The sequence below is a fragment of the Neovison vison genome, chromosome 12, assembly GCF_020171115.1.
Source record: "Neovison vison isolate M4711 chromosome 12, ASM_NN_V1, whole genome shotgun sequence".
Classification (NCBI taxonomy): Eukaryota; Metazoa; Chordata; class Mammalia; order Carnivora; family Mustelidae; genus Neogale; species Neogale vison.
The window spans coordinates 103,816,817-103,832,110 of record NC_058102.1 but is presented as its reverse complement, the minus strand read 5'-3'; the positions used below and the strand labels follow the sequence as shown (position 1 = coordinate 103,832,110).

The following is a 15,294-nucleotide window of genomic DNA, read 5'->3' as shown; positions in this document are numbered from 1 at the left end:
CTTAGCTCTTCCTAGCTTTGGCATCAAGAGAGCTGGCTCCAACTGTGTCTTGATTGTTGTAATGAAGCAAAATATTTCTCCAGATCTTGAGATAATAGCATGCTAAATACTATTCCAATACTGTTCTACTTGACCTAGGTTGAGAGTAAGCCTTTGGTTCAAGCCCAGAAGCCACCTTCCAAGATCAAGGACTTCAGAATGACTCGATTCTTGCCTAAGGTGGGAAGTGATGTTTAGTGTCTTTTTTCTAGGAAAGGTTGAAGATAGGTGGGTGGCTAGGATAGCTTTTCAGAGGCATTTTTCATCAACTCAGCATAACATGATGCATATGTTCTTTCCACATCTCCACACTATTTTAAATGTTGCTATTCACCGACAGACTACCCCTCTTGTAATCAATCAGTGTGTGAGGGCAGGGATCCAAGTGAGGTCAAATCAATAATATAAAGGAAATGTGAGCTTATGTTGCACCAAAGGAGATGTACATTATATAGCAGGAAATGTTTTCCCATATTAGGATGATAAGACATTGGAATGATGATAATAATGGCTAACACTTACAGAATACTCTCCATGAATTGCCTCATTTACCTCACAAAAGCCTTATGAGGTAGACCCATTTTTGTCCCCATGGTAGTGGTGAGATAACTGAAGTTTAGAGCAAGAGATGTGTGGCCTATTTAGGGTCTGCAGTCATATGTGGTGGAGTAGAGATTCAAACCCAGAGCTCGTCTGCTTGACCACTCTGCTTTTCTCTACAAGAGCTTTGAAAATAGATTTAGGTCTGGATTTGGTTCAGACTCATTCTTGCTGTAGCAGGGGAGCTGGGAGAAATGACTACCTGGAGACATAGATTTCTTGCCTGAGGCTTCTGCATCTTATCCACTTTCTCCTTAGAATCCAAACACCAGCATTGCTTCACTCCCTTTTGTGGATACCAAGGGGAAGAAGAACATGGTTAACTTTCCACGCATCAGCAACAAAGTCTTGCTAAAGCCACCCCTCCTGTATCAGGTGAGTACAGGGCAGTGGACATGGCCCTGAGCAGGCAGGTCAAAGAGTCTGGTCCGGAACCAAGTTTAGAAAGGCTGAGGATGGTGGGAAAAGCACAATGTCACCTGAAGAGTTGGGTTCTCGTCCTGTTCTTACTCTACAATGAATGTAAACCTTAGCAAATAAATCACTGACTTTATCTACAAAATGGGCTCTCCATATGGTTGTCTTGAGGATTCATTGAGGGAAAGAAGAATGAAATGTCTGGTATATAAATGGTAGAAGCATATGAAATGATTGTTTTCCTCCAATGTCTCCTATATTTTTTGATGGAAAGACCAAAAAGAAAGAGTATAAGAACGTGCCAAGTTAAAGAGGTATTACAGACACAAAAGTTGAAGAGTTTGTGCCCTTGGGCAAATCACTTTATCTAGTTATAAATGGCCTTCTTAAGAGCAGTAGTAAAAAAAACTATTCCTATTTTTTCCTGGAGTAAGATGTCACTGGGGCTATCAACTGCATAAGGTATTGTGAATGGCCTCACAGAGAATAATGTGCGTCAGACAGATTCTTCCTTTGAGAGGAAGACTGAGAAAACCTAATGCCTGATGATTATCATTTTCTCCCTGGAAAGCTAGGAGAAGAATCTGGCTGGACGTGGGTGTTCTTGGACTGATCAATGGTTTGTGACACCCAAAAGTCTAATCAGTCCTTTATTTCAAGTCTCTTTGTCTGGACAGGAGAATCAAAGTCACAATCAGATGCCAGCTTCTGAGCTCAAGGCTTCAGAAATGACTTTTCATTCAAGCATTAAAGCCGAAGATCCCAAGCCAGAGGAGAAACCACCAAGAAAGCACAAGGTGCCTCTGACAGCGGCAGGTATACCTTTTGGGAAGTAGCAGGTTATAGGGGGTTGATTCTAGATGGTCAAGTTGTCCTGAGCTGAGCTGAACCAGAGAGGGCTAAGCTTCGAGGTGTTGGAAAAGTCAACTAAGACAACAAGCCAAAATGAAAGTGACAGTAAGCTTCTCATCACTTACTGTGATCACTTACTTCTCATCGCTTACAGGGGAAAACACCAGCTCCTCAGTGTTCCATTTTCCCTGTGGACTGGCATCACTCCAGGTCAGATGTATGAGCTCAGTCAGAGTTCACTGCCTAGGGAGCTGAACAAGCCTCCTGTCATTTTACGCAGGAGAGGGAGGGAGAGGTGGAGGGGAAGGGTTCAGAGTGGAAATGTACTGAGTACTGAGTCAGAGTAGGGCAACTGTCTTGATGTCTCACTTCCTCCTCTTGATAAGGAGGTCTTGGCAGAAGTACCTGAGGAAGGCATCTGAATAGGGGCTCCTGGGTTAGAAATGTAGATGTGCATAAGTGCATGGTTGCTTAGGGGAACCTGAGCCCTTGACCGCAACTTCTCAGAGATTTCATGCACTGGCTCTGCACCAATGCTGGTATGGGGAGGGCAGCTTACCCATGAACCCTGCCAGGAAGCCTTTATAATTACCTATTGTTGGGCCTGAAAGAGCACTCATAGTTTTTGGTCAGGACTCCAACTCCTCACAAGGTTTAGAGATGCATCCCCTATTAGAATTCAAAGGAAGAAAACCAACACCCACTTTGCCATCACTATCTTAACGCTTGGAGCTCTTTACCCACAGCCTTTAAGTCGTTGTCCTTCCTCTTCTTAAACAATCTGAGGAACTACCCACAAGGAGACCACTTCAATCTTGAGCTAGTTCTGCCTTTATAGAGCTCATACCTGCTTCCTTGCTGTCTTAGGTCTTGGTTCTGTCTTCTGGGCTAAGAATATGCCTTACGTAGCTTTCACATGACTGACACAGGTCTTGCCTTTATGTCTTTCTTCCTCCTGGCAGTTCTTTCTCCAGCTCTTCAGCAGTTTGTCATATAACATGGTGCCTTCCCCTCCCACTCCCAATCCTCAGGACTCTCTCTCGGCACTCTCCAATTTAACTCCTTCAAGTTTGAACCCCACCCTACCTGCTGCCAAACCAAACACCAGACACCTGATGGGGGCTGGCCAGAAGAGGGTGGAGAAGAGCAAACACAAGTTTCTTCCTTGCAGTCTGAGCTGCAGATTTGAGTGGGTACTACCTCCTGGGCCTTTCAAGTTGCACTTTAGTAACCTGCCTGGCCCTTGAGGACATTATAGTTTGCAAACCCTCTTGGGAAAAACTGTGTAGCCCCAAACCATATCAACTTGGAAACTGCTGCCAGTAGTTTCATACTACTGTTGACACCAGCTTTACTTCCTGAATTTTTTCCCATGCTGCTGCAACCCATAGCTTTTGGGGGCTAAATTCTCTCTTTCCTTTCCTTTGTGTTTCCCTCCTGATTTGTTGAAATCAGCACAACACCTTAACATTTATCCTTTACATTTCTACCTGTGAGATTCGAGACATGTGGTCCTTAGGAAGCCACCTAGTTGAGGGCAGGAGTGACTGGCTCATGAGCTAGAAGGCGTGCCATCATCAGGACCCTGGGCAAATCCCCACGTTGCCTCAACTGACAACTATAGTGTCTTTCACACAGAGGCTCTTAAGTTTTTTAAGAACGAGCTATCTTCATATGAGCAAAGTGAAATCCTGGGCTACACGGAGCTGTGGTTCCTGGGGCTTGAAGCAGAGAAGCTCCACGTGACTCCTGAGAAGTTCAGCAAAACGAGTTTTGATGATGAGCACGGCTCCTATATAAAGGTGATGGGGAAATATGTGGTGGTAACTCCAGGGGCCTGGGGCTCAGGGACAGGAAGTAGTCTGGAAAGAAAAAAAAAAGTGTGGGTTTTTTTCTTTTTTTTTGAAATAACATTTGGTGATGATACATCTCAATCTAGGCATCCTGAAGGATTCTAGTAGGTGCTAAACCAAAGAAATGTCATATTTAAACATGGGAAAACATGCAATTAATATACAAACTACTCTGCTAACAGAGTACTGATTTTTCTCCAAGAGTATTTGGGGAACAGGCTTGCATCCTGAGCAAATTCCCACAGGTTCTTTTTTTGCACAACCTTGTACCCATTGGAAGAGCCAGACTCCAGGGGAAAAATGCAGTCTCCACAACATCCTCTTTTTTGTCTCCTCCATACATTCCCACACATGGACCTCTTTTTATTTCATTTTAAATGCCATTTCTCCACAACCAGAAAAAGTTCTTGTCACTGTAGTCCCTTGACTCCTTTCAATTTCCCAGAGATGGATCCTGGGAAGGGGATCTCTCCTTCTCCTCTTCTGATTGCATCTCTGGGGTTAACCAGGACAGTGCCTCTTATCAGCCTGAAGGCAAAATCTGGGCAGTGGAAAGTGTCTCTTTTGCTTCAGAAAGCAATTTCCACTTCTGAAAATGTCCAGATACATGATGCTTAGTCCACCAGTTATAGGCTGCTGGGAATTTCCTCCTCTGGACATTTCCTCACAATGTGGTTACATTTAAAGAAGACAAGATTGGTCTTCGATAGCTTCAGAGAAGAACATATTTCTTATAAGTAATTAGAGCCATGTGTCTCAAGCTTTACTATGCACACAGTTCCCCTGGAGATCTTGTTAAAAATGTGGATTTTTATACAGCATGTGTGGGGTGGAATCTGAGATATTGCCTTTTTCAGAAGTTTCCAGGCAATGCCCACACTGCTGGTCCTTGGGTCACACTCGGAGAAGGAAGGCTTTAGAATTTCTGGCACAGATTCTCATCTAGTGCCCTGGTTCTCAACATTTTTAGGCCAAGGATCCCTTTGGGAGTCTGATATATGCTATAAGTCCTCATCCTAGAAAAGGCATCCTGAACATACATAAAGTTTCAAAGAGGAGTGGATTGTTAAGGGATCCTTAGTTAAGAATCTCCAATACAAACCTTAGTTCAGTTCATCTGGACACCTTTAGCTCCTCCACCCCGACCCCACCTGGGCGTAGGATCTCTGGGAAATTCCCCAGCAATGTCAGCAATACCTTTATATTAATTCACTGCAGTTCAGTTCCTCAGTCTCAAATATTAGGGATCAATGTTACTGGTGGAGGCAGGCACGGGGATAATGCATGCTCACTGCATAATCAAAATCTCCATCTCCATTTCAGTCCAACGCATGCCAAATTCCCAAACAAGCAGCACAACTGCGTTCTCATTTCTATTCTGTCAGCCATTATTAGCTGAATACTTGTTTGAGAACCTTTCATACACTTGAGCATGTGCCAGACTCTGGAAATATAAAAGGAACTACAGAAATGAGTACAACCTGGTTCCTGGCCTCAAGTAATAACAATCAATGTCAAAGTTGACATGTAGATGAATAATTATGATACAGCCAAATTGGTGACCCGTGCAAAATACCTTTATGCCAACATGTGCAGAACTTGTCCATTGCCCTTTCCCTGTACATTGTCACGACAAACTTTTGCAAGTAGGGTAATCCATGTCCACGTATTAGTAACATACCTGTTGATATGCATGATCCTGATTCTTGCTGTATAAATGAACCAGCAGCATGGAATCACAAACACACCCTGAGGACTTGTGCACAAACACATGTCTTTCACCTCTCCCAAATTCCTGAGGGCAAAGCTGGGAATCAGAGATTCTCAAAACTAGAAGGCATTAGAGGTTGTTATCTAGGACCTTCAGTTACAGATGAGGGCACTCAATTCAGATTGGGAAAGTGACTTGTCTGAAGATATGGAGATAAAGTCTTTTTAATTAAAAATTTCCTGTTGCTTTGAATAAACACCTGTTCTCTAGTTCCCAGCCCATGGAGGGGCGTGGGTGACTCTGGCTCTTGGAAAATCTTTCTCCTCTTAGTTCAGGAAGGTTCAAGTTCTGTACTGCTAACTCTCACATCAGAATTAAATCTGGGTAAGTCAAGAGGAGAACCAGATCTGACCAGGAAGAGGCAGAACAGACAGGAAGCCTTGTTTGATTGCTGGAGACACACCTAGGGTCTGAAATAGAACTTTCCCCAAACTGAGGCTGCTGCTCAGCTGCATTCAAGAATTATGAAATATCCAAACTGAAAGGGACCTTAGAACTACTTTGTTCACTCATCTTAACTTTACAGGTTCCCACATAGGTGGGTTGTTTCCCACCGACCAGAGATGATAGCAGGACTGGGACTAGAACCCAGTTTTTCCTTTTAAAAATTTTTTATTTTTAAAGATTTTATTTACTTATTTGTCTGAAAGAGTGAGTACAAGCAGGAGGAGAGGCAGACAGAGGGAGAAACAGTTTCCCCATTGAGTAAGGAGCCTGATGTGGGACTCGATCCCAGGACCCTGAGATCATGACCTGAGCCCAAGGCAGACACTTAACCAACGGAGCCATCCAGGCATCCCTAGAACCCAAGTTTTCTAAAGACCATCCAATGTTCTTTGCACTGCCTGACATGGATAGGGCCTTGTGGGACCTTCCTGATGCCACATTGGAAGCCTGGGATCTGAGCAGCCACCTGACCAATGCAGCAGTAAGGAGAGGTGGTTTGGAGTTGCACAAACACCTGGTGCAGTTCAGAAAGTTCCCCCGGGGGTAAACCAGGGCCTGACACAGGGACACCACTATCAGGGACACCCCAGAGCCTACGGCTCTGTTCCTTACCCTGGTCTGGCTTCTGCAGGTCCTGCATGACCACATTGCCTACCGCTATGAGGTTTTGGAGATGATCGGGAAAGGGTCCTTTGGACAGGTGGCCAAGTGCTTGGATCACAAAAACAATGAGTTGGTGGCCTTGAAAATCATCAGGAACAAGAAGAGGTGTGGTTTGGTAGATGGCCTGGGCCATGGGAGGGGTGGTCTACATGATTCTGGCCCCTTCACAATGCCAACCCTTCCTGACTCTGCCTTTTTCTCTGATCTTCCTTGTCCTTTCCTCTTTCTCTAATTATCTGATTCCACAATGGGGCAAAGAGGAGACAAGAATATGATGCTTTAGTGCTTTCTACCCACACCCCCTGGACTCTTGTTGGTGCGATGGGGAGGGGCTGGAGAAAGGGGCTAACAGCTGCAGTATGACGTGACTCTGTGAATTTTGTCCCCATTCCCTATCCTCCCTGCCACTCCCCTGCCACTTCAGATTTCACCACCAGGCCCTGGTGGAGCTGAAGATCCTGGAAGCTCTCAGAAGGAAGGACAAAGACAACACCCATAATGTGGTGCACATGAAGGACTTTTTCTATTTTCGCAATCATCTCTGCATCTCCTTTGAACTCCTGGGGTCAGCTGCTTTTTCTTTTAATTTATTTTCTTTTGAAAAGTTGCTTAAGGTGACAGAAGAGAAACTTTGAGGACAGAACCCTAGGTTTTTCTAGATGTGGGCTTTTGATGACTAGAGTGGACACGATGGGCAGGGAGCCAATGGAGCTGACACAAAGCTGTCTATCTCACCCCATCCCTCAGTCACATCTGTCGCCTGCCAGCATACTCAGGATGTGCTGCCTCAGTTTTGGGTGCCAAACTGGGTGACATAACCAATACAAGTCCTCTTCCCTCAAGACTAAAACAGAAATATATTGAAAGGGATTATCCTATGCCACCATGTCCCCACTCACTGGCTTTATAATCCTGTGGTGCTGAGTTTGGAACCCAAGGGAGCAGGCAGCTAGTATTCCCGGGGGTGGGGGGGGAGGACTTTGATTTTGAGCAAATCAGGATAGGAGCAGATATTTTTGGTCAGGAAACAGAATCTGACTGAAATAGATTAGCATCACCTTTCTGAATATTGGAGCCAGAAGGGTGTGCTAATTGGAAGGGCATGCTAATTTAATTACTTGTCTCTCTGAGAAGATCATCTTCCATAATTTGAACAAAACCAAAAACCCAGAAAGAATTTAGCAAAGGGGCATAATTAGGGTAGACTCCCAAGGGGCTCAGTAGTATGGGATTCACTGAGCCGGTAGCTTGGTGCTCCCATGACACCACTGCTGTTAGTAAAATTCTAGGAACCAGGGAAATTTGAATCAGAAGGAACATTGATACTTTTCTCAGCACCTCTGATGACTACAAAATGTGGTCCACTTTCCAGTATGCAGAGGTGAATTATCTTTCTTCTGTCAAAATGAACAAGCCAGGATGCCTTTCTAGACCATTACTCACATTCACAGTCACAGTCAGATATCTTTGTATTTAAAAGAGCTTTGAGAAGTGAGGAGGGACAGGAGTGCAGAGGGAGAATCCAAAGACCAGAGAGGTTAGGAGTTTCCCAAGGTCACACAGGTAGTCAGGATGAGGCTAGAGCTTCACATCTCCCCTGTGCTCCTCAAGAATAAATGGCTTCCTTTTTTTTTTTTTTTTTTTTTTTTGAATAAATGGCTTCCTAAATACTTCCAGAGTTCAAGAAAGCTTACAAATGGAAGATCGGGGGAAACTGGGAAGAAGTTGATGCAGAGTTGTCTCTGGGCTGTGCCCTTCTTTCTCTCCTCTTCCGATCTTAACAGTTTGCAGAGTCACAAACTGGTAGCCCACAGAACCGTTTTTCTTGTTAAAATGCTTTGCATTTGTTTCCAATATTTGTAAGTCATCAGATTTCACATAATATAAAAGGTTTTTATACAATAGTGCAGGCTTCTGCCTGTCTAGAAAATTTTAGGATAATCTAGCAAGAGTAAATCATTTCTGCAAGGCTATAGTTGGATGGGACCAAGCATCCAGGCTCACTTGAGATAGGGTAGGGTTTCTCCATTTGCCTTAACCCCCACCTGCCCACTCTCTTATCCCCTTACCATCAGGAACCTTTAGATGTTTTAGATAGCCTTATTAGCTCGGGGGGTAGGAGTGGCCACTTGTTTGGGTGGTGGAATTCCTGGATCTCTTTGAAGGGCCTGAGAAACTACGAATATCTCAGAAGTTTGGCCCAACCTTTTAACACCCACATGTGTAACAAAGTGGTTAAATGATATTGCCACATAAGAAACAAGGGGACATCTGAGAGGCCAGCACAGTGATTCTTGGGTCCCCCAAGAATCATGGGAAAAGTTGAGTATGTAGGACATGGAAAGCCCTGCCTCTGGTCTGAGGCTTGCCTACTCCCAGAGGGAAACAAGATGATATGGGATTGCTTGTAGACTCAAACTCAGCAGTATATCTTCTGCACTGATACACACACCTCACGTTCTCTCCCTTTTTCAGAATCAACTTATATGAGTTGATGAAGAATAACAGCTTTCAAGGCTTCAGTCTGTCGATAGTTCGGCGCTTCACCCTCTCTGTCTTGAAGTGTTTGCAAATGCTTTACGTAGAGAAAATCATTCACTGTGATCTCAAGCCTGTGAGTACAAGCTCTGTCCTGCCAAGGGAGCGGTTCCGACCCTCAGAAATGGTTCGCCCCATTCTGTTCTCCAGTGGTAACTGGGAAGCCATCATGGCCAAGGTTCCAGGGCGGCAGCCAAGGAGTTATGTTTTTATGTTGTGTAATCCAAGAACAGTGCAATGAAGACTAAGGGGCAGATATCAGGACAATGCTTTATCATCATCAGGGCAATGGTTTATCATCAAGACAGACGGGAGCAGGAAGGTCTGAGGGCTTTCCTACAGGGAGCTTAGGGGTGTTCAGAGACATATGTTATGTGGGTAGATGGAGAACCTCTGTACTAAACCCTGACTTTATCCACTGTACTCTGAGTTGGTCCTAGGGTATAGCAAATCCTTTGCTCCAAATGACGTGCCCTTCCCACATGTCCTGCTGGTGTTCTATTCTTAGCTCTATTATTGCTCTGGTTGCTATGTAAGGATGCTTTCTTTATCTTCCACTGACTGCAAGCTCCCCCAAGGTCAGGGACCATGTCTTCTCACCATTTAATTCCCAGGATCTATCATGGTACCTGGCAATAGTAATGGTAGGCAACAAGTAAATGCTTGTTAGAAGGGTTAATGACTGCAGACTTGAGGAGTGTGGGGAGGTAGCTAGGGGAAAGGGATAAGGATATGAAGTAGGCATTCAGGATCTGGTTCCAAAAACAACATGGCTCTCACAGATATGTAAATATCCCTTAAATTTTCCTCATTCCCTCCCTTCTCCTCACACTCCCTGAAATAGTTAATTTTTTATTATTTTCTGTTCCTGTATAGTTTATACAGCATTATATCAGTTTCACGTGTATAATATAGTGACTCCAACATTTCCATACTACACTGGTGCTCATCATGATAAGTGTACTCTCTAATCCCCATCATCTATTACCCCCATCCCTGCACCCACCTTCCATCTGATAACCATCAGTTTGTTCTCTGTGTTTGAGTCTGTTAAGAAACATCTTGGTTTGTCTCTCTCTTTCTTCCTCTCGTTTTTTTGCTTTGTTTCTTAAATTCCACATGTGAGTGAAATCACATGGTATTTTTCTTCATCTCACTTATTTCCTTTAGCATTACACTCTCTAGCTCCATCCACATTGTTTCAAATGGCAAATTTCATTCTTTTTTATGGCTGAATAATGTTCTATTGTGTGTGTGTAATATCTATATCTATATCTATATCTATATCTGTATCTATATATCTCCCACCTTTTCTTTATCCATTCTTCAGTTGATGGACTCTTGGGCTGCTTCCATAATTTGGTTATTGTAAATAATGCTGCTATAGACTTAGGGGTGCATACATCCCTTTGAATTATTTTTTGGTAAATACCCAGTGGTGGATTATAGGGTAAATCTATTTTTTTAAATTTAATTTTTTTCAGTGTTCCAAGATTCATTGTTTGTGCACCACACCCAGTGCTCCAATGCAATACATGCTCTCCTTAATACCCACCACCGGGGTCACCCAACTCCTCAACCCCCTCCCCTCCAGAACCCTCAGTTTGTTTCTCAGAGTCCACAGTCTCTCATGGTTTGTCTACCCCTCCAATATCCCCCAACTTACTTCTCGCCTCCTTCTTACAAATGTCCTCCGTGTTATTCCTCATGCTCCACAAGTAAGTGAAACCATATGATAATTGACTCTCTCTGCTTGACTTACTTCACTCAGCATAATCTCCTCCAGTCCTGTCCATGTTGATACAAAAGTTGGGTATTCATCATTTCTGATGGAGGCATAATATTCCATTGTATAAACGGACCATATCTTCTTTATCCATTCATCTATTGAAGGGCAACTTGGCTCTTTCCACAGTTAACTTTTTGAGGAACCTCCATACCAAAACAATATATATATTTTTTTAAAAACTGTAACTCATTGGGCAAATTTGGGATATTTTTACAATCCAATATTGACAAGATAGAGATATTCTCTCAGGGCTTACTGGTGGAGTCTCACACGACTGGTGATACATTGTTTTATTCTCACATTCAAGTTCCTAATCCTCAGCTTTGTCGCTTCAAAGGGTCACTACATCCATGGTTTTGGGCTTAGAAGACTGACCTTAAGCAAGGAAATTCACATGACATAGTGGATTTCTTTGAGAAATAGTAAACTAGAATATACATACCCAGTAAAAAAGTGTGCATGCAACCAGGAGAGTGCTTGGTGATGGTAGATCAAGAATCGGGGGGTTATACAAAGATACAAATGTAGTGTTGTGAAGGGACATCTGCACCCCAGTGTTTAGAACAGCAATGTCCACAATAGCCAAACATGGAAAAAGAGTCCAGATGTCCATTGACAGATGAATGGATAAAGAAGATGTGGTTTATATATACAGTGGATATTACTCAGGCATCAAAGAAATGAAGTCTTCCCATTTGCAATTATGTGGATGAAGAAACTAGAGGGTGCTAGGCTAAGTGAAATAAGTCAATCAGAGAAAGAGAATTATATGATTTCATTCAATGTGGAATTCAAGAGACATAACAGATGAGCATAGGGGAAGGGAGGGAAAAATAAAACGAGAAAAATTAGAGAGGGAGACAAATCATTACAGACTCTTAATCATAGGAAACTGAGGGCTGCTGGAGGGGTGGGGTGTAGGGGAATGCAGTAGCTGGGTGATGGGCATTAAGGAGGCACTTCATATAATGAGCACTGGGTGTTATATACAACTGATGAACCACTGAACTCTATTGGAAATGAATAATAGACTATATGTAAATTAATTGAATTTAAGAATTTTTTAAAAAAGATTCCAGGAGTTATTGACTCAAAGGATAGTTTTGATGAGCTGTTACGGCTTGATGCATTGATCCCCTCTCTAGAGCTATATTCTGTCAATATGATGGGAAGGCCTACGCCATTCAGTTACGGAACATTTGCATTGGTCTGGAGATACACCAGTAATGTCTGTTTTTTACAGACTTTGGCTGATTGAAGTCTTCCAGTTAATATAGATATTCTTTAGGAAAGGAATATGGACTAAATTTGATTTGTGGTGCCAGAGGCTTCAGACCTGGCCTGCTGGGTCATATCTAGAAAGTTAAGGGACTCAGTAAACAACTAATTCATCTGATACTCATGATAGTCGATTCATCTGATATTGAGAACTGTGAAAACATGACTTTTAAACTCCAGCCCGAGGTAGTACACCCTCGTGCTCGGAAAGCCCAGGGGCTATGCTTCCTTAACCACAGCTCTCTGGGGACCCTGGTTTCACATTTTCCCCAAAGTCAGTGAAAGAATCACAACTCAAAATGAATTATTGACTTTTTTTTTAAATCCATTACTGACATATCAGTATGTTGGAGGAACATTTACTAGAAACATTAGACTTAGGCAATGATATTTCTAAGGCCTTATGCAAGCAAGAGATAGAGTCAGGTGCTAAGGAGATAAAAATGGGGTTCAGGAGTTACACATTCTCTATGGGGAAGGAGACAAAATATGTTCAAAAGAAATACTTCCAGGCAGTCAATGCTGGGTCAAAATAAGAGGTACAGACCACAGATTGAATGGAGTCAGAGGAGCGGGGAGAACATGGTGTCTGGAGATATGGGAGGAGGCCAGCTTGGAGCTAGTCACGTTTTGAACTGGGTCCCAGAGGATGGTAGGCATTCTGGTAAGTAGCTTGTGTAGAGCAACATTATTAAAACCTGACATCTGGGCAGCTGCATCTCTGCCTGCCCACGGGTCCTGTCCCCGTGCTCTAATAAACCACCTTTTTGCACCAGAGACGTCTTAAGAATTCTTTCTTTAGGGGCGCCTGGGTGGCTCAGTGGGTTAAGCCGCTGCCTTCGGCTCAGGTCATGATCTCAGGGTCCTGGGATTGAGTCCCGCATCAGGCTCTCTGCTCAGCAGGGAGCCTGCTTCCTCCTCTCTCTCTCTCTGCCTGCCTCTCTGCCTACTTGTAATCTCTCTCTGTCAAATAAATAAATAAAATCTTAAAAAAAAAAAAAAACTGACATCTGTCTTTCTCCTTCTCTCTAGGAGAATATAGTGTTATACCAAAAGGGCCAAGTCTCTGTTAAAGTCATTGACTTTGGATCAAGTTGTTATGAACACCAGAAAGGTAGGCCCATTCTGATCCCTTTCTGAATTTTCCTATTGTGATTTCTTTCACTTATTGAAGGACCACTTCTGATGTGGGGTCACCTGGGTTCTAGTATGGGCTCAGCCATAACAATTGCTGGTGTGATTTTGAACACAGTGTTTCACTTCTCTGAACCTAAGTCTCCTCATCTATAAAATGAGAAGATTGGACTCAAATTCTACAAGGGTCCTTTGCAGCTCTTAAATTCTGTATCTGGAATTACCCCAGAGCCCTGACCCCCAAAACTAACTAGATGTGCATCTAAATTACTAGAGGCCTCTGAAAACTTACAGCTCCCAGGGCCTCACCCCAGATGTACTGAATCTAAATTTCTGGGGGACACCTCAGCAGTCTGCACTGTAGAACACACAGCTATTCTGAGGTTTGGGATTCATGGCCCTAAGCTCTCAAGACTATTTTCTCCCAAGCTAGAATGCAGAAAACAGCGTTGGGGTACCTTTGCACAAACATCACTGAACTTGATTTAAGTGCCTCTTCTTTTGACTTCTATCAAGTTCAATGGCAAGAACATGTACCATTTAATAAATGCTGATGGAGTATCTTCTCCAGGTCTGTTACCATTCTGGTTACAGGAACAAAAAAACCAAACATGTCCTGTGCTCTGTTTGCTTACAGTTCAGTGGAAGAAACAAAGATATGAAGGTAACAGGTACAGTGATTATGAGTATGGGCAGACTGTGCTAGGAGCAAAGCAAAGAGGGGCTTGGGACCTGCCTTCAAGGTGGCAGGGCATGTCAGAGGAAGCCTCCTGAGGCCAAAGACAAGACTACCAGATGGCTGTTTCCACATATTCTGCAGTACTACTTTTGAAGACACACATTTGTCTTTTATGTATAGAACCCATAAGAAATTCCAGCTAGAAAACAGGCTGCCTCCCACAGAGTACCCGTCTGCTTACTCTTCTCAGCCACGAAAGCTGTGCAGCCTCTTGCCTTGGCTGCCAGGATGCTCCGAACAGAATGTGTAATGATCCTGTCCTTCCTTATGGATAGTCATTTCCCCCTTTCTGTATCTTTTGAGTTCCCTTTATCTTTATTTTAACCATGAGGCTGTATAGAGTATGGATACTAGACTTGAACAGCCTGAGTTCAAATCCCAGCTCTGCCACTTATCACTGAATGACCTTGATAATTTCCTGAATCTTTGTATGCCTCAGTTTTCTCATTGTAAGATGGGGACAGTAATAGCACCTACTTCACAGGATTGTTGAAAGACTGAGAGTTGCTTTCTATAAAGCACTTGGAATAGTGCCTGGCACATGGTAAAGATTTCTCTTTTAAGATTTTATTTATTTATTTGACAGAGAGAGGGAGTGAGCACAAGCAGGGAGAGTGGCAGGCAGAGGGAGAGGGAGAAGCAGGCTCCCTGCTGAGCAGGGAGCCCAATGAGGGACTGGATCCCAGGCCCTGGGATCATGACCTGAGCCGAAGGCAGATTGCTTAGCTGACTGAGCCACCCACACGTTAAGGATTATAGGAGTGTCCATTAAATCTATTTTTCAAAGTTATGCTGGGTATATATGTCCTTTGATTGCAAGGTACATCAAATGCATTTTGTACATAGGCAGCATGTTAAAGTCATTTTTGTTATATCTTTACTTTGTTTTAAATCACAAAATTGTTGTATTTTACTGTAACCAATCCAAACAACAGAGAAGTGACTACAGAATCCTTGCCCTGCCAGCATCTAGGTAAAGAATGTTAGCTTGCGGAAGTAACTATAGTGTCCCGTTTCTCTCACCTCTGAAAAATCTAGGCTTCCCACCATACTGTCTTCTGTACGGCTTCATCTGTTGAGACTCTGGGGCCCCTTCCTCCTATATGTTATACAACACAATGCACACAATATACTGAAGACACACTAGGAGAGTACACATTTTGTGTGTTTCTTT

General features: G+C 43.3%; 1 protein-coding gene across 2 annotated transcripts in view; it reads left to right on the top strand.

Annotated features, from left to right (window-relative positions):
- Positions 1–1,739: 1,739 nt before the first annotated feature.
- DYRK4 (dual specificity tyrosine phosphorylation regulated kinase 4) overlaps positions 1,740–15,294 on the top strand; it is a 28,340-nt gene continuing 14,785 nt past the window's right edge. For both annotated transcript variants that reach the window (XM_044226949.1, XM_044226950.1), the window contains exons 1-6: positions 1,740–1,872; positions 3,547–3,710; positions 6,611–6,747; positions 7,067–7,207; positions 9,118–9,256; positions 13,280–13,361. In XM_044226949.1, coding sequence (XP_044082884.1) covers positions 1,755–1,872; positions 3,547–3,710; positions 6,611–6,747; positions 7,067–7,207; positions 9,118–9,256; positions 13,280–13,361 — 781 coding nt within the window. In that variant the 5' untranslated portion in view covers positions 1,740–1,754. The remainder of the gene's footprint in view (positions 1,873–3,546; positions 3,711–6,610; positions 6,748–7,066; positions 7,208–9,117; positions 9,257–13,279; positions 13,362–15,294) is intronic.